Source organism: Cervus elaphus, chromosome 21, assembly GCF_910594005.1.
Source record: "Cervus elaphus chromosome 21, mCerEla1.1, whole genome shotgun sequence".
Taxonomy (NCBI): Eukaryota; Metazoa; Chordata; class Mammalia; order Artiodactyla; family Cervidae; genus Cervus; species Cervus elaphus.
In genome coordinates this window covers 19,576,688-19,597,858 of record NC_057835.1, presented here as the reverse complement: position 1 = coordinate 19,597,858, position 21,171 = coordinate 19,576,688, and the positions used below count along the sequence as shown (strand labels likewise).

The 21,171-nt window shown below is 47.2% G+C and overlaps 1 protein-coding gene across 7 annotated transcripts in view; it reads right to left on the bottom strand.

Annotated features, from left to right (window-relative positions):
• The window catches only part of MTSS1 (MTSS I-BAR domain containing 1), a 160,729-nt gene that overhangs the window by 35,277 nt on the left and 104,281 nt on the right, over positions 1 to 21,171 (bottom strand). For all 7 annotated transcript variants that reach the window (XM_043879426.1, XM_043879429.1, XM_043879427.1 and 4 more), the window contains exon 4: positions 1,073 to 1,157. In XM_043879426.1, coding sequence (XP_043735361.1) covers positions 1,073 to 1,157 — 85 coding nt within the window. The remainder of the gene's footprint in view (positions 1 to 1,072; positions 1,158 to 21,171) is intronic.

Sequence of the window (21,171 nt, the reverse complement as noted above, 5' to 3'; positions counted from 1 at the left end):
GCTTCCCCCTTGGCAGCCTCTCACGCAACGTGCAATTCACAAAGCAGACTCAGCAAGACTGACGATTACGCTGATCTGTTTGGAAGGACATCCCACTCTCACTGGAACACTGGCGACTCCAAATCCCCATGCCAGCCACTGTCATTTCTACCCATTGTGGACGCACGTGAAACAATGAGGCTGGCAGTGTGGAAGGTTCTGCGAGCCACCACTGCCCTCCTAGGTGGGTCTGGAGGATGCACTCAGGGCCCGGGTAACAGGATGGCATGCACACCCCACTGTCCAGTACCACAGCTTCTCCTCCTCGGAGGGTCCTGTAGGGGTGGGGCCCGGAGGTCTCAGTGGGATGCCCGGCTCCCCACACTGATGGAGTGAGCAGAGACACATAGAGAAGACCCCAAGGTGGGGGGTATGGGCTCTGCGAGGCGGGGACCCAGGCCATCCGGTTCTCCACCGTATTCCCAGGGCCCAGACCAGTGCCTGGCACATAGCAGTGTTAGTCGCCCAGTCATGTCTGACTCTGTGTGACCCCATGGACTGTAGCCCGCCAGGCTCCTCTGTCCATGGGATTCTCCAGGCAGGAGAAAGAAATGACACATAGCAGATGCTTGGGGACTTTCCTGGTGGTCCAGTGGTTAAGAATCTGTCTGCCAATACAGGGAACACAGGTTCAATTCCTGGTCTGGGAAGATCCCACATGCTACAGGGCAACTAAGCCTGTGCCCCACACCTACTAAAGCCTGCGTGCCTAGAGCATGTGCTCTGCAAGAAGAGAACCACCACCACAAGGAACTTGCGCTCGACAGCTGACGAGTAGCCCCCGCTGCCGCAACTTGAGAAAGACCACACGCAGCGACAAAGACCCAGAGAAGCCAAAAATAAACAAATTAAAAAAAAAAAAAACTTGTTCAGTGAGTGAGCAGCGTGACAGGCTGTGATGAGAGATAAGCCGCGGGGATTTCACGTCACCGGGAAACCCGTGCTGTTCAAGGTGAGTGATGCTCCTCGTCAGCGCTTTCTTAACCTGAAATCATCAGGGGTGTCTGAGATCTGGGAGAAACATGGTCCTCACCTGGAGAACTGCCTCAGCTTGGCTTCTATGCTCCGATGCCTCATGCACATCCTGGTCAGGGCAGATCCGATCTCCCTGGTACCACCTGGAAAAACAACAGAGGCAAACGTGAGGGACAGGAGACAAGTCAAAATCACTGAGATCCTTAAAAGAATGAAAAAATTGAAAAACTAGCCAGATTTCACTGAGCTATAACCCAAGCCACTGTCTTTCAGACTTCTCACCAGGCTTGTGCACACAGACATAAATGTGTGTGCTTAGTCATTCAGTCATGTCTGGCTCTTTGCTACCCTATGGGCTGTAGCCTGTCAGGCTCCTCTGTCCATGGGAATTTCCAGGCAAGAATCCTGGAGTGAGCAGCCATTCCCTTCTCCAGGGGACCTTCCTGACCCAGGGATCGAACCCAGGTCTCCTGCATCGCAGGCAGATTCTTTGTTGTCTGAACCACCAAGATATATATATATATATATATATGGCTACACATCTTGAAATAATCACCAAAATAAAAGCTATCTTTACTATAAGTAATAATACTCTCTAATATTTTCTATTGTTTTTTATTATACTGACTGTGACACAGAAGTTGATTTTACAACTTACTGGGTCAAAAATACTTCTCAAGGAAGATGATTAAAATAGTATCTGATATTTAGGGAAAAGCTGTAGTTTTGTTTCGTTTTCCACTTTTGGCAAAATCATCCTTCTAGCACTATTCAGAACAGCCAATGAAGCTACTGCATAAAGTCACATATTCTAGAATTCAAGTAGTGTAGAGAAGAGCAGGGCTAAAGCAAAATGAAACAATAGGGGATTTTTTTTTTTTTTGATGGGTCTGGGTAACACCAGTGTGAAAAGTCCTCAAACTCAGCCAATGTCAAAGTACATTGAAATATGGCTTGGTTTTTCCCAAAATTCTTGTCATACTTTTCCCTTCAGGCACACCCTTTTCTAAGATTATTTTTGAAGTTCCCTTCCTTCCTCCTCTTAGAAACAACATTTATATCAGCATTTACTTGGGCGTGGAGGAGGGGGAGGCAAACAGTAACTACAGATGGTAATTCTGCACCAAGCACTGGAAAGCACAATTATAAATGTTACGAAAACACTGGGGCTCATGAAATCAGAAAGAAAACTGTCCCCAGAAGCACTATCTTTTTAAAAAGAATAGACACGATCTTCAAGGGAAAGCCACAGGAATTTCCTGCAGGTTTAACCAAGTCAACTTAATAGGGAAAAAAATTCCCTCCTTCATTAGTACTCGTGACATTATTTATTATGGGCCGTATTTTCCGCTCTGCCTTCTCTCCTAGAAATGCCAGTGTGCTGCTTCACGTCCACCTATTTTCCATTTTATTCTGCAAAACTATCAGGTTTCCAGAACCAAAAAATAGTAGTAATGGTGATAAATATCTGATATTTCTATATTTTATTTTAGTCTGAAGAAGCCTCTTCAGCCATTCTTCTAAAACAGGGTTTCTCAGTCTTAACACTATTGATACATAGGCGCAGGTCCATTCTTTGCTAAAGGGTGGTTCACAGCACTCCTGGCCTCAACCAGCCAAAGCCTGTAGCGGCCCCCGCCCCCAGTTTGTGACATCCAAAAATGACTCCAGACAGTACTGGGGCTCCCTCGGAGTAAATCCTCCCCTAGCTGGTTAAGTACTTCTGGAAAGGAACCTGAGTGAGAATTAAAGGTCATCTGAGGCTGACTTTCTAAATGGCCAGAAGGGTAAAATACTGCCCTATAGTTCCTGGCATCTCAATTAGAGCCAGTGGCAACCGGACCATCTACGGCCGCTCGCACTGCTCCACCAGGGAGAACCAGTAGAGGGCGCCGTTATCACACGCGCCACTTGTCCAGGCTCCCTTCAGGTTCTTAGGAGCAAGGACTAGGAACACTTGATCCCCAGAAGAAATCTCTCCTATTTTTCCAGGGCCTTCATTTGATTAAAAGTTAATGACCTGGTGACGCAAGGAAACAGGCGCACTCACTCACAGCTGGTAAGAGTGTCAACTAGTACTTTTCTGGAGGAAAATCTGGCGGCGTTTATCAAGACACGTCTTACAAAAACAAGCTCCCATTTTGACCCAGCAATTCTACTCAGAAAAATTTTATCGGAGGACACAAGAGTGAAAGCAAATCCTTACCTATGAGGATAGCCATTGAAATGTTGTTTACCATAGTAAAAACAAGAAACAACATCTTGTTCTAGGGAGCGGGCTGAATAAAACCCTAGGATGCAGTCACATGATGGAAAAAGCATGCAGTCAGCCAAAGTGCTTAGAGAGATGCTTCAGGTCCCAGGAAGGAGGTCGTTTGTTAGAGCTGAGGAAGTGCTGGGCCCCAAGGTGACTGCTTTGCACATGTGAACTCACTAAGTCAGCTCACCTGGTATGCTGCTGTTCCTATCACCCCTACCTCACAGACAAGGAAAGCACCTTTGGTAATCTGAGCAAGGTCACGCTGCTAGTAAGGGGGATTCCAACCCAGGCCAAACCTCCAGAGTCTGCATTTATCCATTCAGCACTTGGCACTTATTACAGACAGCGGGAGATGGGAAGCAGAGCTAAGAGCCCAGAACACCCTGCTAAGCTAACTTATCTACACTCTTATGGGCATCAGGGCTTCACGGTTCAGCTCGCTTATTTCGGTTCCCGAGCCTAGAACTGTCCACAATTGATACAAGGACTAAGCTCTGGTCCTCACTAAGCTGCTTCACACGTGACCGAGAGCTGTGTCACTGATTACCCACGCCTCAGTTTCCTCAAAACAGAATGCCATGGTTGGAAAAGATCACCTCGAAGCCTGGCTCCCAAACTCCATTCCTTTGGTCCTAGATTTCTGTTAGCTTCCCAGATACTTTCACAGATTGCCACTGACACTTACCATCCCCGGGAAAGCCCAAGGCTTCCCGGAAACAACTGAACTGGGGTGTGCTAACAAGCGGTCCATCACAGACTGTGTGCACCCCTCCACTCTGCTCCACAGCAGGGGTCCCCAACCCTTTTGGGCGCCAGGGACTGGTTTCATGCAAGACAATTTTTCCACAGACCAAGGGCGGGGTGGGGGGGGGGGCGGTGGTGGTTTGGCAATCATTCAAGTGCATGACACTTATTGTACACTTTATTTCTAGTATTATTACATCAGCTCCACCTCAGATCACCAGGCATTAGATCTCAGAGGCTGGGGACCCCCTGTTCTGTGGCACCCAGGGCTTCCTGTGAGAGGAGGAAATGAAGAACCACAGAGAAAAGTCCCAAAGAGCAGCCTCTCTGTCCAAGGGGCAGGAGGGCAGGAGGCAGGCAGCTAACCTCCTCTGTGGACGCCAGGACCCAACCGTCAGAATGACTGCGGATCTCTGCCACTCCGGGCCCCTAAAAATAGCTCTATCTGTGGATGTGCTTAACAATGTCTTCTGCTCTTCCTGACCCTTGCTAAAACTTAAAAACAAAAAAATCAGCAGGTTTGAAAAGCTTCAGAGGAAACTGGCTCTAGTTACAAAGCCAGAACAGACATCTGGACGAGCTCCGAGCTGACAGTGAGAATATTTATGGAATCAAATGACTGAGACGGTCTCGGCAGCTTGGGAGTGAGGACAAGATCTTACTTGTTTCTGCTTTCCCGGCACCCGGCACTGGGGCTGAGCGAAGGAACCAACATGGACCGTTTTGGAGGGCAAAATGGTAGTATTTTTGGCTAGGTAGAGACAGGATGAGGGAATGGGTTTGCCTTTTGTTGAATGCATAAATATTTGGGTATCTTCTCTGTGCATACAATAGAAGATTCAAAATCAATACAAGATTCTTATTATGTTATCAAAGGTGTATACTGATTCAAGGTCAGCCTGGAGAAACAATGGTGTATTCGCTTTGGCTTTTTCTTTTTAATTGGAGTATAATTGAGTTACAATGTTGTGTTATTTTCTGGTACACAGCAAAGTGATTCAGCTATGTATATACATGTATTCTTTTTCAGATTTTTTTCAATTACAGTTTATTACAAGATAGTGAATGCAGTTCCCTGTGTGACACAGTAGGATTTTGTTTATCCGGTTTTTTATTGCTTCTGTAATAAATTACCACCCATTTAGTGGCTTAAAGCAGTACCCATTTATTATCTTACAGTTCTCGAAGTCAGAAGTCCAAAATCAATTTCTCCAGGTTAAAATCGAGGTGTTGGGAGAGCTTCATTCCTCTGGAGGCCCTAGGGGAGAATCCTTTTCCTTGCCTCCTCCAGCTCCCACAGGCTGCCTGCACTCCTTGGCTCACGGCACCTCCCTCCACCTTCAAGTCAGTAGTAGCACCTTCACTCTTCCCTGACCTCCACTTCTGTCCTCACATCTTCTCTGACTCTGATCTTCCTTCTTCCTCCTTAGAGCTTCGTGCTGTACTGGACCCACCTTAATAACCCAAGATAATCTCCCCACCCCAAGATCCTTAGCTGAATGATATGTGGAAAGCCCCTGTTGTGATGTACAGTAACATATTCACAGGTTCTGGGGTTGAAGGCATGGATGTCTTTGGCGGGGGGCATTATTCTGGCTACTAAAGATGAGTAGGAGTTGTTAATCTGGAGAATGTATGGGGCACTGGGGTCCTCTGTCAGATGATTAACTGAGACATGATCTCACTCCATCCGCTCTGGCAGATCAGGGACGAGACAAGAGACTGAGACGTTGCTGGGGAAGCCTTTGGGGAAAATATCCTTGATCTTAAGATCAACACACACAAGAGACCCCACAGGGTGAGAACAGGAAGCAGGCTGCCCAGCTGCTGTGCTTAACCGTCTTTACAGCAGTGGGGACTCCTGCCTTAGGAGAAGGCACATTCTGCGGACGGAACCGAGAAGGAGCCCCAGTCTCCGGGTGAGCTCACAAAGCTGCCAAATTAACACGCTGGGAGCCTGCTCCCCTGAACCTGGGGCTCTGGTTCTGCAAAGACACACACTTCCTTATTTTTAAAGCCACTTTGATTTGGTTCTGTTTCTTGCCAGTTCAAAGAAGAGGGAAGGGAGCAACAGCCTCAGGCGTCCTCCCTGCACCGGGAACCACCCTGTGGCCAAAAGGAACAGTAAGTCCGTCACTCACTGCTGAGGGACGCACGAACACTTGATGGCAACAGTTTTCATTCTTTTTTGTGTGGTATGTCTGAGAACGTCCTCCGGTAACAAGCAAAGATTTTTTATTAAAAAGTAGCACAAAATCAGTAGGCGATTGAAACTAGGTGATCTGCAAAGGAGATAATCAGTGGAAAGAAGCAGCGTAGACACATATATATACACATATACTGTTTCACACTATCACGTGTGAAACAGGTCGCGGGCAGGAAGCTACTACACATGGGGAACTCAGCTCGGAGCTCTGTGATGACCCAGAGGGTGGGCTGGGGGAGTGGGAGGGAGGCCTCAGAAGAAGGGGATACGTGTGTGTGTGTATATATGTGGCTGATTCACTTCATCGTACAGCAGAAACTAACATGATATTGCAAAGCCTCCTTTAAAAGCCTCCTATAAAGCCTCTAGGAAAACCTAAAATAACCTGGTTTTAATAAAGTTGAATAAATATATAAATAAAAATAAAATAGAAAGAAGTAAAAAGTCTAGAGCTTAGGTTACCGAAGTATGAACGTGGGGGCACACGAAGACACAAATTCCACATTTATTCAGTATTGCATCTGTTCCCTAGGCTGCTGTAACCAAGTACCCCCCAGGTTGGCTTAAAACAACCGAAACTTACTGTCTCACCATTCTGGAGGTTGGAAGTCTGAAATCAAGGGGGTCAGCAGGGCCCTGCTCCCTCTGAAACTTGCTGGGGAAGGATTGTTCCCTGCCCCCTCTGGTGGCTGCTGGCCCTCCATGGCAGGTAGACGCATCACTCCAATCTCTTCCTCCATCTTCACCTGGCAATTTCCCAGCATGTGTGTCTTCACATGAGACATACGTGAAGGCACCCTCTTCTCTGGGTGTATCTGCGTCCAAATTTCTCTCTTCTTATAAAGACACCAGTTGCACTGGACTAGGGTCCACCCTAATGGCCTCATCTTAACCTGATGACACCTGCAAAGACCTCATGTCCAACTGAGGTCAGATTCACAGGGACCAGGGGTTAGAACGGCAACCTATCTTTGTGGGATGGGGAATCACAACACATCCTCTAATAAGTATCTACCATGCAACAAGGATTAAAGTGACTTCAAAGATGATAAAGGTGGAGGGCCCAGCCTTGGAAGTGTTCACAGACTGGCTGCGGGGATAGCTATGAAATGGTGCAAGGAACGTGATCTTTGCAGCAATCCTAGGAGGTAGGTACTACTGTCCCCATTTTATAAATGGAAAAACTGAGGCTCTGGAGGGTGACGGGCAGACCCCAAGGAGCCTGCAAGCCCCAGGACACCCATAGCAGCTGCTTCCCACTGTGGCTGGTCTGGAGTCTTAGCACAATCTCCTTGCCGTCTCCTGAATTAGTGTGAGGGTCAGGAAGAAGAGCAGTCAAGCCAAAAGGGTTAATCGCTTGGTTCTGAAGTCAGACAACGCAGATTCAAAGCCCAGCTCCCCCATTCACCGGCTGTGTCTGTGTGCTTAGACTCAACTGTTGATGACTATATTCCCAAGAAATGATTGCCCACTGGTGTTTCCTGTCATCACACTCCAAATGCACCGTCCATGGGTTCCAGTTGGGGATTCTCGAGAAACAATCTGAGGTATCCTAGATTTTTAAAAATCATTTTTGTCCCTAATCATTTACAACAGCCTCATCCCCACTTAATCTGATGGCAATCTACATATTTTTTTGAAAAGCAACTTGCTTTTGTCTTAGCTTTCTAAACATTCCACTTATTCAGGAACCACCAATCTTGATTTTTCACATTCTTCCCAAAGATTTATATACCTTAAATAATGTAACGATGTACAACTGGCATATACAGGTTTCGGAACGCACATCTGACCCTTGGTTAAGCTGACAACTCAGGTAGAAGAAATGTATGTACACAGAGAGAAGTCTACAATAAGTTGAGCTTACTGCAGGCAGAGATCGGTACATTATTGTAGAAAAAATAAAGAGCCCTGGTTACATCGATGGGCCACTTAAGCAGGGCTCTGATGTAGCAGTAATCACTCAAGTCCTACAAGAAGGTGGAGGCCAGAGTAATTACCTCAGCCCTGGCCGAAGTGTCCGCCCACAATGATGTGCTAGTCAGTATGTGACTGTCCCCAGTTCTCCCACATCTAATATCATCCTTCTCCAACGACCTGGCTAATGGATGAGGCACAGAAAGCAGGGTAACAGTACAAAGGAACAAAGCCAGAATTGTCCCATTAGGGCTCAGGGTGTGTCACCCCCAAACATGCCATACTGGCATATTGATTATTTGGAATTAAAGAGCTTGAGAAACGGCCAATGCAAGAGGGACACTCTGACTCTCCTTTCTGTCTCCCCGAACGCAAGAATGACATCTTTCCTGTGAGAGGTGTGCTCCCGGAATCTGGAGATGGAAGGACACCCTTGTTGACAGAATGAGCATCTGGGCCAAGCTTGTGTAAACAAACCTTGTTACCTCTTTCATTAATTACCCCAAGCCCAAACTCTGTTTAGATTCTTCCCTAATTGGGCACCCCAAGCCTACATTTCTTTGTCCTGCCTATTTCTTAGAGATGTATCATTTCATCTAAAAGTCTACAAGTTGCTAAGTTTGGCTATTTCCTTAGTCCCATTTCTATGAGCCCTCCACACACAGGAATTAAAATGCCTCTTTTTCTCCTGCTCATCTGTCTTGTGTCAATTTTATTATTAGTCTGGCCACAAGAACTCAAGAGGGGAAGAGGGAGGAACTGCCAATTCCCTGACAGCTCCTTCTTCCTAAACATCTTCAAAGACAAAAGTTCAAAAGGGAGTGAGTGGACCAGAGACTAAGACTCCAGACTTCCACTGCAGGGGGCATGGGATCGATCACCAGTTGGGGAACTCAGATCCTACATGCCATGTGGCAGAGCCAAAAAATTTTTTAAATAATAATAATAATAAAGGAGAGGTCCAGAAGGTCCACTTGGGAAGGATCTCCTCACCACCAACAGTTATGCACCAACCAAGTGGTCATTGGTGGAAGTTGAAGCCACAAGGCTGAGAGGTCCACGGTCAACTGACTGCAGAAAGTCTATCTCTTAGTGACCTATGCCTTCAAAACAGGGAGATAGGTTCCCTGGCTAACCAGCTCCTGAAGGTGTCTCCAGCCCAAGATCTCTCTCTGTTTTTTCTTTTCATGTTGCAAAGCTCGGGACAGTTGTGTCATCAGTCTTCTGCTAACAGAGACTGGAAAGGAAAGTTCCTATGAAATCCAGGACCGCTTCCGCAATTACCTGCGGCAGCTTGGAAAGCTGAGGGTTCAGTAAACTAGGAAACAGGGTGTCTCTCTCCTTCCTCTCAAGCCCCTGCTCTCTGAGCCCAGAACTGTGAAATATCAGGTGTCTTTTCACCTTGAAGGCTGACTAGAGCACTGTCTGAGCATTGCATCGCAGAAACTGCCTCAGCATTCAGCGGCCACTGCTCTGGCCAGCCCAGCGGGTGTCCCACCCGCCGTCCCGGGCGATGCCCACGGCTCTGCGCCCACCACACCAGCATCGCAGCTGACTGTGAAGCTTGGCTCCCTCCCCCTGCACTTTCCCTGCCATGCTTGGGACGCTTTCATTTCACAAGTTTAAGTGCTGGTACACAGGCTAAGAGGGCTTCCTCAGGGGCGCTGGTGGACCCGCCTGCCAATGCTGGAGACATAAGACACACAGGTTCAATCCCTGGGTCGGAAAGATCCCCTGGAGGAGGAAATGGTAACCCACTCCAGTATTCTTGCCTACAGAATTCCATGGACAGAGGAGCCAATCCATAGGGTCGCAAAAGGGTTGGACACGACTGAAACAACTCAGTACACACACACACACACACACACACACAGGCTTCAAAAGGGAGAGTGAGAGTCTTAAAGTGCATCCTGGGTATAAACCTGAATTCCATACGTATAATTATACAAACTTGGGAAATAGAGATTTTTTTTTTTTGTCTCTCCTTGTAACATTTTGTTTTGTGTGTGTGTGTATGTGGATATATATATATAGAGAGAGGTAATAGGCTGTTCCTATAATATATACATCAAGCACAGCAAGAAAGGGCATATGCTCTCTGGGCAAAACCAAGTTCAGAACACATCATTTTATTCATACGTTTGAATGAAAATGGATATTGAATTAGTCAGGACCTATGTCCCTTTTAGTTCTACAGATGTCAAAACTAAAATTCTTACTCTTTTGTTAATGAAAGATGTTTCTGTTTTGATCATAGTGAAGTCTGCAAATTATCAGGAGATTAATTTCCTCACATGCTGAAGTTTTAACCCTTCTTTGTTGAGGTTTATGTATAATCAGAGGTACAGAGCATAAGCATCTGGTATTTTTTTCATATTTTTCCTGTGATTTTGGATGACTTATCTTTTTACTAGTCTTGAAGATGGCTGCTTTATTTGCAATTAAGCTAACTGTACTCTGAGACTTCAATAAGAGATTTTTTTGGTTTTGAAAAAAAATATTAAATAAACCTGAATTCTAAGAGGAAGAAGGGAACTCAATTCTGATGCCCAGGGAGGCTCAACTGTGAGGCGCCAGCCAACAAAGTCCATGCTTTATGCAAAGGTTCAGTCCAAGGAACCAAATCAGAAAGGCCATTAGGTGGACCCCTACTGCAAGACCAACAGCAGGGTCATCGGGGAGCCCTGAGGACCCCAGGCAGGGAGACCTCAGCTGGAGGTGGGCACACCTGCTCGAAGCTCAAGAGAGCACATCTTCCCAGTGACCTCCAGGCTGGATTAGATGACCCCCTTTACCATTTTAAGAGAAATGATCGTAGGGCAACCAGGATGCTGGAGGAGAGATTAGCAGCACCAGCATCCCATATTCCACAACCATCGAGGAGACACTCCTGTGGTCTGACTCCAGTGCTGTGAGCGGAAGAGACAGCCTCATGGGATGTGGCTCATCTAAACTCAGAAGCCACAGATTTCAGGGTGGACTTCGGGCTGGGAGGTGCCTTGGAAAATTCACGAAGCAACACATCAGCAGTGCCTTCCTGCTCAGCACCCAGCGCTTGCCTTTGACAAGCAGAGAAGCCCCGGGTGCCCCCTCAGGAGTCCTGCCCTCACTGCTACTCCCCCTGCTCAGAGACATGCGTCCGTGTCCTTCGCTGTGTCCTGGTGAGGCGGCCGGCTCCTGTCAAGGGCACCGTCACTTTCATCAAAGGTCAAAGGAGGCACTCAGACTACCCAAACATCAAACCAACAAACTGTGTTTCTCCTGGCTTCGTTAGCATTTTATTTTTATCCTTAGGCACAAAAAGATGGACCACTGGGAGAGATGGCATCGTTTGATGTCCTGTATCTGTTTACATGGAGGGGAGGGATAAACAATCAGTTCCTGGTCTTACAAGTTACCCTGCAGACCATCTATCATTTATATCAGCCACATGAGGGAGCCCACTCAGGGGAGTCACTGGTCATCACAAATCACTGAAGACTGTCCAAGTACTTTATTATGTTAGTCCTCTGAAAATGGCTTCAAAACTATCCAAACATTTCTGTTGTTGTGCTTGCGGTCAGTTGTGTCCGACCCTTTGCAACCCTACGGACTGTAGCCTTCCAGGCTCCTCTGTCCACGGGATTCTCTAAGCAAGAATACTGGAGTGGGTTGCCATGCCCTCCTCCAGGGGATCTTTCTGATTCAGGGATCGAACCCACATCTCTTGTGTCTCTGGCATTGGCAGGCAGATTCTTTACCACTGCACCAGCTTTCTGAATGTGCTATTTAAATCACCACAATATTCTTGCAACAAATACACAATCTGATCTCAAGGAAACAAACGAATGAGAAACGTGAGTAGTATTTTAAGCAGTGGAAGGATCTGACCCTTTGTCTTCATGAGGTGGCTTAGGTCAAATGTGGAAAAACTTAAAAAGATTTTCAAAAATAAACCCTGCAAGCTCCCGGACAAAGGAAGTGTAACTTCCCTTTTGCTACAATGGCAAACCTAACATGCTTCCATCTTCAAGGAAGAGAAAAACATGCAGTTTCCTGTTCAGAAACTGTATTCTTGGGCTCCTGTATGTGGCCGAGATACGTGGGACAATCCAGGTTGGTGTTCACGGGACACCCGATACTGTGTGTGCAGCAAAGGCCAAGGAGGGTCGGTGACACGTTTTGGGAAGACATCCTTGTGCCCATGTGTGGGTGGGGTAGAAGATACTGCAAACTTATCAGCTGACAATCTTTCAGTCAGACTCACCTTTCCCAACTTCTCCCACTTCACGACTTTTCAAAAAGCAGAGGAAATAAGAAAAAAAAGAGAAAAAACCACACACAGTCCCACCACCATCTGGCGGCTTGAGACCAGCAAGCACAAGATTCTGGCAGGCACGGTACTGGCAGCCACAAAGACCGATATTCCTCTTCCTTTGTTGCTGTTTTAAAAGCAAAGCGAGACTGGTAATGTGGAAACACAACAACACGAACACGCTCACACTTCTAGGAAAAACCAGAGAAGGAGCGAAGGCATTCCGATGGGGACTCTGCCCACCTTCGTCTCCAATGGAGTGGAGCCTGGTTGAAAAGCTCTGGTCGGGGTGTCACCAGGAAATGCCGCTGGCTCCCCGACATCTGTCACCGTGCATGCCCGCTGCCAAGGTCTGCCTCTGGGGTACAGGTGCAGAAAGATGCTCCCACCAGGGCCAGGCTGGAGGGACCCCAGGACGCCAGCTCGTGCCAGCAAAGCAGATGTGGGCTGATGTGCAAAACCACACATCATTTTCTTAGCTCATGAAGCTGAATTGTCAGGCAGATAAGATGCTCACAGCTGCTGATCTGAGCACTATCTCCCAGTCATTTTTCAGCTAAATCAGAGGGTCACTTGATGAATTTAGAGGCAGAGGAGGGCAGTTTATGGTTTTAGGGGTCAGTGCAAGAGCCTGAGGCACCCACTGCCTCCAAAGGGATGAGACCCCAGAAAGTGGGTCTGTGATGCCACCCTCGAGCTCTGCTGCTACTGCTGAAAACCTCCAGTATCTAGAATCAGGTTTCTCTTGAGTGTTGCTGGCCAAAGTACCACTCTGTCCCTTTAAGGGGCTTCTGTACCTCCCTGAACCATGCCAGAATGTGCTGACTTAACTATCTCTCAGGAAGCAATTCTGCTGCTTTCCAAATTATTAAGAATAGCTACCATCTACTCGGTGTTGGCAACCTAACAGGCACTTGCAAGCACAATGTGTTCAATTTTAAAATCTCATTATATGCCTCCTGTAGGTAGCATGGTCAGATAGGAATTATTATACTCGTTTTACAGATGAGGCCAAGGGGCTCAGAGAAATTAAGCAACTTGCCCACGGTGGCACAGGAGAAATCAGGATTTTCATCCAGGGCTGAGTTCATAGTTAGAACTGTTCTTGAGAACATCTCGCTGTTGCTAATATGCACCAACATATTTAGCGGATGAGAAGGGTAGCTTTTTGCTCTCCACCCCCATCCTGTGATTGAAAGAAAATAAAAACCTTGCCACTCAGACATCTGTGTCATCAGCCAGACTCAAACCACACCGCCACCACTTCCTCGCTGGACTGTGTGTGGGCGGGCTGGTGGGCACGCGAGGCCCTGGGATCAGTGGGCACGGACTGTCTCAGCACGCATCGCCCCCTGCCAGCTTCCTGTGGCACGGAGGTACTGTTTATTCAAGCAGGGGACCCTTCCCTACTTGCCAGGAGAATCTTCCCACAGATCACCCTTTAGGCTACTGACCCATCCCAGGTGGGGCTGCTGCAGGACAGTGTCCCAGAAACGGCCAGTCCCTGCTTAGCTGAACTCAGCATCCCATGGTTTTCTATCAACACCGACATCTCGTAAATCAGCACACAATGGGATGTGTGCACACCTTTGGACATAGTAGGTGCTCAACAAACGTACGTGGGACCTGGCAGACACACCAAGCTTTGAGTACTGAGCCTGTAACACCCATTCTTCCCCATTCTCTTAGTGCATCTCCCTCCTCCCCACTCTACTCCACACCAACAAGGAACCGATCAGCAGAAGATAAGATTTAAGATTCTAAGGGGAAAGAGGTTGCATTTGGGCTGAGACTCCACTGGTGGCTCCATAAAATCCAGGCAGAATTCCATTTTGCAGCTAATTTCCCAGCCAAATTCCTCTAAGATCATTCAAATGGACTTATTACCACCTTAGTCTTCCCCTTGATTTCTATCTTGGGTTGTACCTTCCCCAGTGGTTCCTGAATGACTGGATGGTTTCTGATCAAAGAGCAACTGAAATTCTAACCCTGGTATATAGCCAGCAAGAGGCTGGCTCATATAGCCAAAAACAAGAAAGCAGGTCTAGAGCTCTGGCAAGCAAGGAAGCAGCACTGTGGCAACCACCAAGGGGTCCTTGGCCAGCCCTCCCTCCCAACCTCCACCTGTTTGCAAAGGGTGGTGCGTGCGCGCTCAGTCGTGTCTGACTCTTTGCAACTCCAGGGACTGTAGCCCGCCAGGCTCCTCTGTCCATAGGAACTTCCAGGCAAGGATACTGGAGCGGGTTACCATTTCATCCTCAGGGGATCTTCCTGACCCTGGGATTGAACCCACATCTCCTGTGGCTCCTTCACTGGCAGGCAGATTCTTTACCACTGAGCCACCTGGGAAGCCCACTTATAAAGGGTACAAACTAGTTATAGTACCTAGTTCCCCAATGGAGTCTCAAGGTCAAGAAGTAGTAATAAAAATCCAAAAGCAATTCATTTCCCCCCGTTTCCTGAGAAATCCGCCACCTCACAGACCAGATGAGGCTCCGGTGCCCTGGACTCGGAGGGCAGACGTGTGGAATGTGACTGCTCACCATGTTCTACCTCCACAGGACTCGGGGGCTTCGGCTGGCACGGGGTCCTGCTGGTGAAGCTTCCCCAACCCCTTCCCAGATGTCCTCCTGCCAGCAGAGAAATGGCAGCATAGGATCCAAAGAAAAGAGGAGACTTGGGAGCATCCGACAATGTCTGAGGGCAAAGTGAGTCAACGGAAGCTGAGAGTGGGTCACCAAATAGCCTGGGTCTCACCCCATGCCTGGGACATTAAGAAGCCTGCAGAGAACTCAGTATGGAAGGTGGGCGTGGAGTAATCTTTCTCTTCTGCCTTTCGGAGGATGAGCAGCTCAGAAGCCTCTAGCATTTGCATTTAAGGATGGAATAGTGGAGGGAAGGAGTGAATAAGGGGACCAGACAATCACTAGCTCACCTCCCTGCTCTCAGATAACTATGTGCATTTTTAATGCTGTCCTGGGTGACTCAGCACGGGCTTACTACTTCTTGGGCCTTTGTCCTTCAATTCACAGGTGACCTCCAGTGACAATATCTGAGGCTCCACGGAATTCTCAGTGTTGGGGAAGATGCATGACCCATCTCTGACTCAATAGATATTTGCAGACAAAAAGAAAAACAAAGTTTAATTGGATAATATCATACTCCCAGGAGAGGGCGCTAAGAGGTTCTTTACAAGTAAGATTCACTTGTGGATCCACTCAGCGCCCCCGCTATGAAAATTAAAAAAACAGGACTTCTAGATCCACAAGCTGTGAGCTCTGAGAGGCTTGCCTGGTTTAAGGTTCAATGTCAGCTAGGGAAAGAGCATATCTAAATGCTAATATGATAAAGAATATTTATATCAATGTTTGGCTAATCTGCCAACCTTTCAATTGAAATATTTGAGCATCTACTCAATGACTCTTCTTCCAGGCAAGAACACACACAAAAGAAAAATAAGGAAAGAAAACAAAGAATCAAGCCATTTTGTTTTAAGATACGGGGCTGATAATGAACCTCAAAAATCGCCATTAGGATGGAAGAGGGCCCATTAAAACGTTTGCAATATTCAGAGTACATTTTTTTTTAGAAGATAATTACTAACAATCTCAGGAAGCTTCAGATCCCCTCATATGCTGTTAGAAAAGCCTTTGCAGGAGCAGCTCTGTTGCCATGACAACAATCACTTGGCAGCGTGTGAAGGAGGACAAGGGACCTACCAAATGGTATTCTCAGCAGTCAGCCCCAAGATTTCTTAAAGCCACTTTCTAAAGGACCTTCGGCATCTCGGAGTCACAGAATTTACAAACTAAAGGAGGCTTTAGGAGTAACCTAGTTTTAGCTTGTCACCGTAATTTTTATAGCCCTTGCCTGAGTCGCCTAGACTCAGCTGAAATATATCTAGGGCCAGAGACCTTACTCTGCTCCACCCTCAGGGGAAGAGCGCAGGGAGCTTTCCCCCACCCCAAACCCCATAATCTGTGGAGTAAAGCGAGCATAGGATTAGGAAGAGAGGAGGTTATTTGAAGAAACTTTCCTTTCCCAAACAAAGGGCTTCTTTGGCAATGGCTGCCATCGTTCCATGAGGTTGAACAAAACAAGAACAGCCAGCCATGGAAGGTGGCTCCTAGCAGGTCTTAAGGACAGAGCTGGTTTCTAATTTCAGCCATTGAATGCTACCTGCAAATTCATAATTGTCGCCTATATAGAAAGTGCGAAGGACCTTGGGGGTATCATTAAGCCACTTGGGAGGTTGCACATGGCAAAAACATAACGATATGCCCTGTGTTCACATGCTGTATACACAGTGCACACGCACGTGTACATGTACACACAAACCCATCAGGGTGTGCCTCTTTTTGTTTTTTTAATTTTTGGCTGCACCTTGCAGCACGTGGTGAGGGATCAACCCTACGCCCCCTCATTGGAAGGTGGACTGTTAACCCCTGGACCCCTGGGGAGTCCCCATGGATATGACTCTTTAGTCACTCCTGCAGAGCATCATTAAGGATGGCTTCTCCCAGGGCCCTGGGCATTGTTTTTAGATCCATGCACATGGATTCTTGGCCAATTCCCAGGAAGGTACATGTATGTAGCCCAGGTTAGGAGAGGGGGATGGGGTAAGCTGGGGGGATGGTTATCATAAAAGTGGGTGCGAGTCTGACTGAAGGGGACCCCCACACCTCACCCACATGTGCTGCTAGGAGGAGCAGCCTGGCCTGCAGTGGAGGCTTCTAGATTCAGCCGACATGAAAAGGCCACCTCCAAGGGTCTCTCACCACTTCCCAGGTGGCTTTGGACAGCATCTGCATCTTTCATCAGTCACTCTGGGCCAGGGCAGCAGTACCCAGGACCACCATCCTGAAGCAAGCTTACCTCATTTCATATAAGAAGGAGCCAGAAAAGTGTGAGCAAAGAATCCATTTTTAAACTCCAGTGTGCTCAGGGCCTTATAAAGAATCCCAAAAGCAGAACTGGAAAAAATGAAAAAGGTTTGCACAGAGATTGTGCTCTCCTTGATACCAAACACCCAAGTGGGGGCTTATTTTCTTCGGAATAGATTTAATATGAAGACAGCACCAGTGAGCAGGGGTTGCCCCAAAAGGCTGCCATACAGCTCCCCAGGATTACCCAACCTTTTTAAAAATTTATTTGGCTGCACCAGGTGTTAGTTGCGGCCCATGGGATCTTTGCTCTTTTTTGCAGGATTTTTCTTAGTTGCAGCATGTGAACTCTTAGTCGTGTCACGTAGGAATCTAGCTCCCTGGCCAGGAATCGAACAGGGGCCCTCTGCATTGGGAGCTTGGCATCTCAGCCACTGGACTACCAGGGAAGTCCCCCCACAAATGTTCTTAATCAAGAATGCAGCATTCTTTTGGGGAAGAACCCAGAAAACCATCGTAATGGTACTTCATCAGCAAACTTTAAAGTCAGAGGCAGGAATTAGCTTCAGGAAGAATCAGTGTCAGTTTGGTGAGCATCCCACAGAGATGGGGACGGCCACTCCAAACCAGTGGTAACAACGGGGGATGACAAAGGCAGAGAGTGGCTCCCCAGCAGAAGGCGGAGGACGAGGGTGGTGGGACTGGCAGGAGTAGGCTCGTTTCCTTCCAGAAAAGGAGCTGGTCCTCCCCGACTGTGGGCCTGAGAGCCACATTTCCAGATGACCGTGCAGGGCTACAGGAAACAGCACAGGCACATGGCCATTAGGTGAGAATGGCTCTGCGTCCAGACAGCTGAAAAGACCGGCTTCCAGCCCTGGAGAAGCTGGTTTATTTTAGGAGAACAATTACCAGTTATTACAAAGCTGAAACTGACCTTTCAGGTAGAAGTCTTGGCATCAGATTTCTTTTGGTCCCAAGTGAGAAAACAGGAAAAACAGTGACATTTGAATGACCTCAAGGTGAAAGAGTGTGTCTGGATGCATGTGTGTCTGTGTGTCTATGAAAGAGAGACAGATACGGACACGAGTGAACCCAAGGGTAGGGACAGATGAGGGCATCTGACAATACTAAACTACTAGGTTAACAAGGAGGCTGCCATGTACGGCGGCACAGGTCGTGCACTGCACAACTCCAGCAGCTACCATTCCCATCGGCAATGAGCTGTGGGCATCCTAAAGTCTCATTTCTATCCCAGTCAAATACGGAATGAGGTCTGAGTGGAATCTGAGTCATGGCACTACCAGCTCCGCCACCGTCATCTTTTGTCTTTTGGCAAACTAAAATAGACAAATTCACTCTCAGCAAAGGGACAGTCCCAACCAGATGGCTGGAGGACAGAATGGGGTATTATCTACTACTGAAACCTGGTGTAAACCGAGGCTAGTACCAATGGCCCAACACGTATGTTATGTTTTCAAAAATCATACTTTAAATTCTCAAGAATTACTCAACTACGAATGAGGTTGCAATACCCTTTTCCTCTCCCTTCTGGGCAGATGAGTAGATTTCTTTTCCTGTTGGAGAGAGGACCACTCATCTTTGTCCTCATTATGGGGATGGAAAATCATCTCTGATTTCTAAACCAACAGCAGACCTCAACTTACCAAAGAAGTGCACTTTCCAGACAACTGTTTATACTTCAGTCATTTTGGAAACAGACATGATTTCTTTACCCCCAAAGAAACAATGTGGTGAATGGTAATTAAGTTCTCAGAGTAGAGGACAAACTGAACCCATTCCATATCTAAACCATGTACTACTGAACCTGACCACATCCCATCACAGTGCTTCTACCAGAGAAAAGTACTCAGGTGTTTTTGTTTGCTTTTTGTTGTGCCACACGCCTTGTAGGACCTTAGTTCACAGACCAGGGATCAAATCCGTGCCCCCTGCAATGGAAGCATGGATTCCTAACCACTAGACAGCCAGGGAATTCCCAAAAGTACTCAATTTCAACTTGGGACATGGATTTTCATGGCAAAGAGAAAAGGGCAGAGGGAGAAAGAGGAGACTCCTGCATTTGAAAGGATGGTACTCTTGCTGTGCTTAATAAATATTCTACACCCGCCACGCACAGACAGTAAGATGAGTCAATAAAGCAGTCTTTGCTCTAAAAATAGCTCCCATGGTACAAAATGACAGGTAAATGGGAATGGATGACACAATATGGTAAGGTTCCAGATTTGCAAAGTCAAGACAAGCTTGTCTAAGCTGAGACAGAAAGGCACAGGCAGGCTAAGACTATCACCTGGAGCATCCAGAAGGTTGGGGAGATAAAGCATTCCAGACAGAGACAAGGGAAGAACAAGAAGAAGGGACAGGGTGTGTCTGGGGGCCTCTAAGGAGTCCAAGCGACCACAGCATCACAGGCATGGGCCAAGTGTGAGATGGAGCCAACAATAAGGTCAAGCTTTGTGGGGTAACTTCACCCCAAGGCAAACCAGAGCACAGAAAGGTTGAAGAGAAGAGGCATGGTGGAAGAGGCAGAAGCAACGCGCATCTGCCTGTGGGTGACAGATAAACGAGATGTGGTGCTCACACACAATGGAATATAATTCAGCCTTAAAAAAGGAGAGAAATCCAGTGACATGCTACAAACATGGATGAACCTTGAGGGTATTCCATCAAGTGGAGTTAAGCCAGACACAAAAAGGCAAATACTATATGAGTCTACATATATGAGGTACCTAATACAGTCAAGCTCATCGAGAAGGAGAATGGTGGTTATCAGGGGCTGGGGGCAGGGGAAAGGGAGAATTCGTAATGGGTATGCAGTTTCAGTTTGCAAGTTGATAAAAGTTCTGGAGATCTATTGCATAACAATAAATATATTCTTAATACTACTGAGCTATATGTTTTAAATGGTTAAGATGGTAATTAATCCATTAATTTAAAAGTCAGGGGTGAGTGGCCGAGGTCCCAGATACAATGGCAAGTGCTTGGCTACCAGTTTTTCTATTTTCAAACTAATATAAAGTCACTCAAATCCATTGGAAGCTCTTTGATAGCAGGGCTGTTTCATGAGAAACACTTTGTTTTCATGAAAACATCTTTCACTTGGCCAGTGAAAGATGACTGAATGAGATGTTCCTTCAGGAAGTGCCTGCTCTCAAGCCTGCCTGCAATAACCTCCTTAACCCCTGGTCATTTCTGATGCACATATCCCAAAACCCTTCTGTGCACCGAATTAGTAATTTTGTTGCACCTTTCACCTGTGTTCCTAACAGAAAGCCCAGGCCTTGGCCAGTGCCCCTAAAGAACAGCAGTTCAAGGGCACAACCACCAGAGTCAGACCTGGGTTCAAACCCCAGCTCCCCCAGGCCCTACCAGTCCTCACCTTTCCCAGCCTGCGTCCTCATCTCTACAAAGAGGAGCAACAGTACCAGGCTGCTGAGAGGACTCGGCGAGACAGCATCTACGAGACACAGGGCCAAGCACACGGTCAGCACGAATGTGGCGGCTATTCTACGCAGAACGCCTAACGCTGCACCCGGTGCAACTAATAAATATTTTTACAGTATCATCCACTCAAAGCTATTCAACAGAATGGTAGCTGTGACTTCCAGGCCCAAGTGAAGCACTGGAAAAACCTTTCAACAAATGTTAACAGTCGTATTTGGTTTATATGAATCATAACACCTCTTAAAAGCAGAGGAAGTGGCCCAGGGGGCCCTCAGAAAAAATGAGCAATAGAATCTGGACGAGCTAAAGGGCACCCAAGTCCATCAGTCACTCTCTTAAGCCATACAAATACATACTCAAAGGAGCTCTACGAAAGGATGTTGTCAAACCT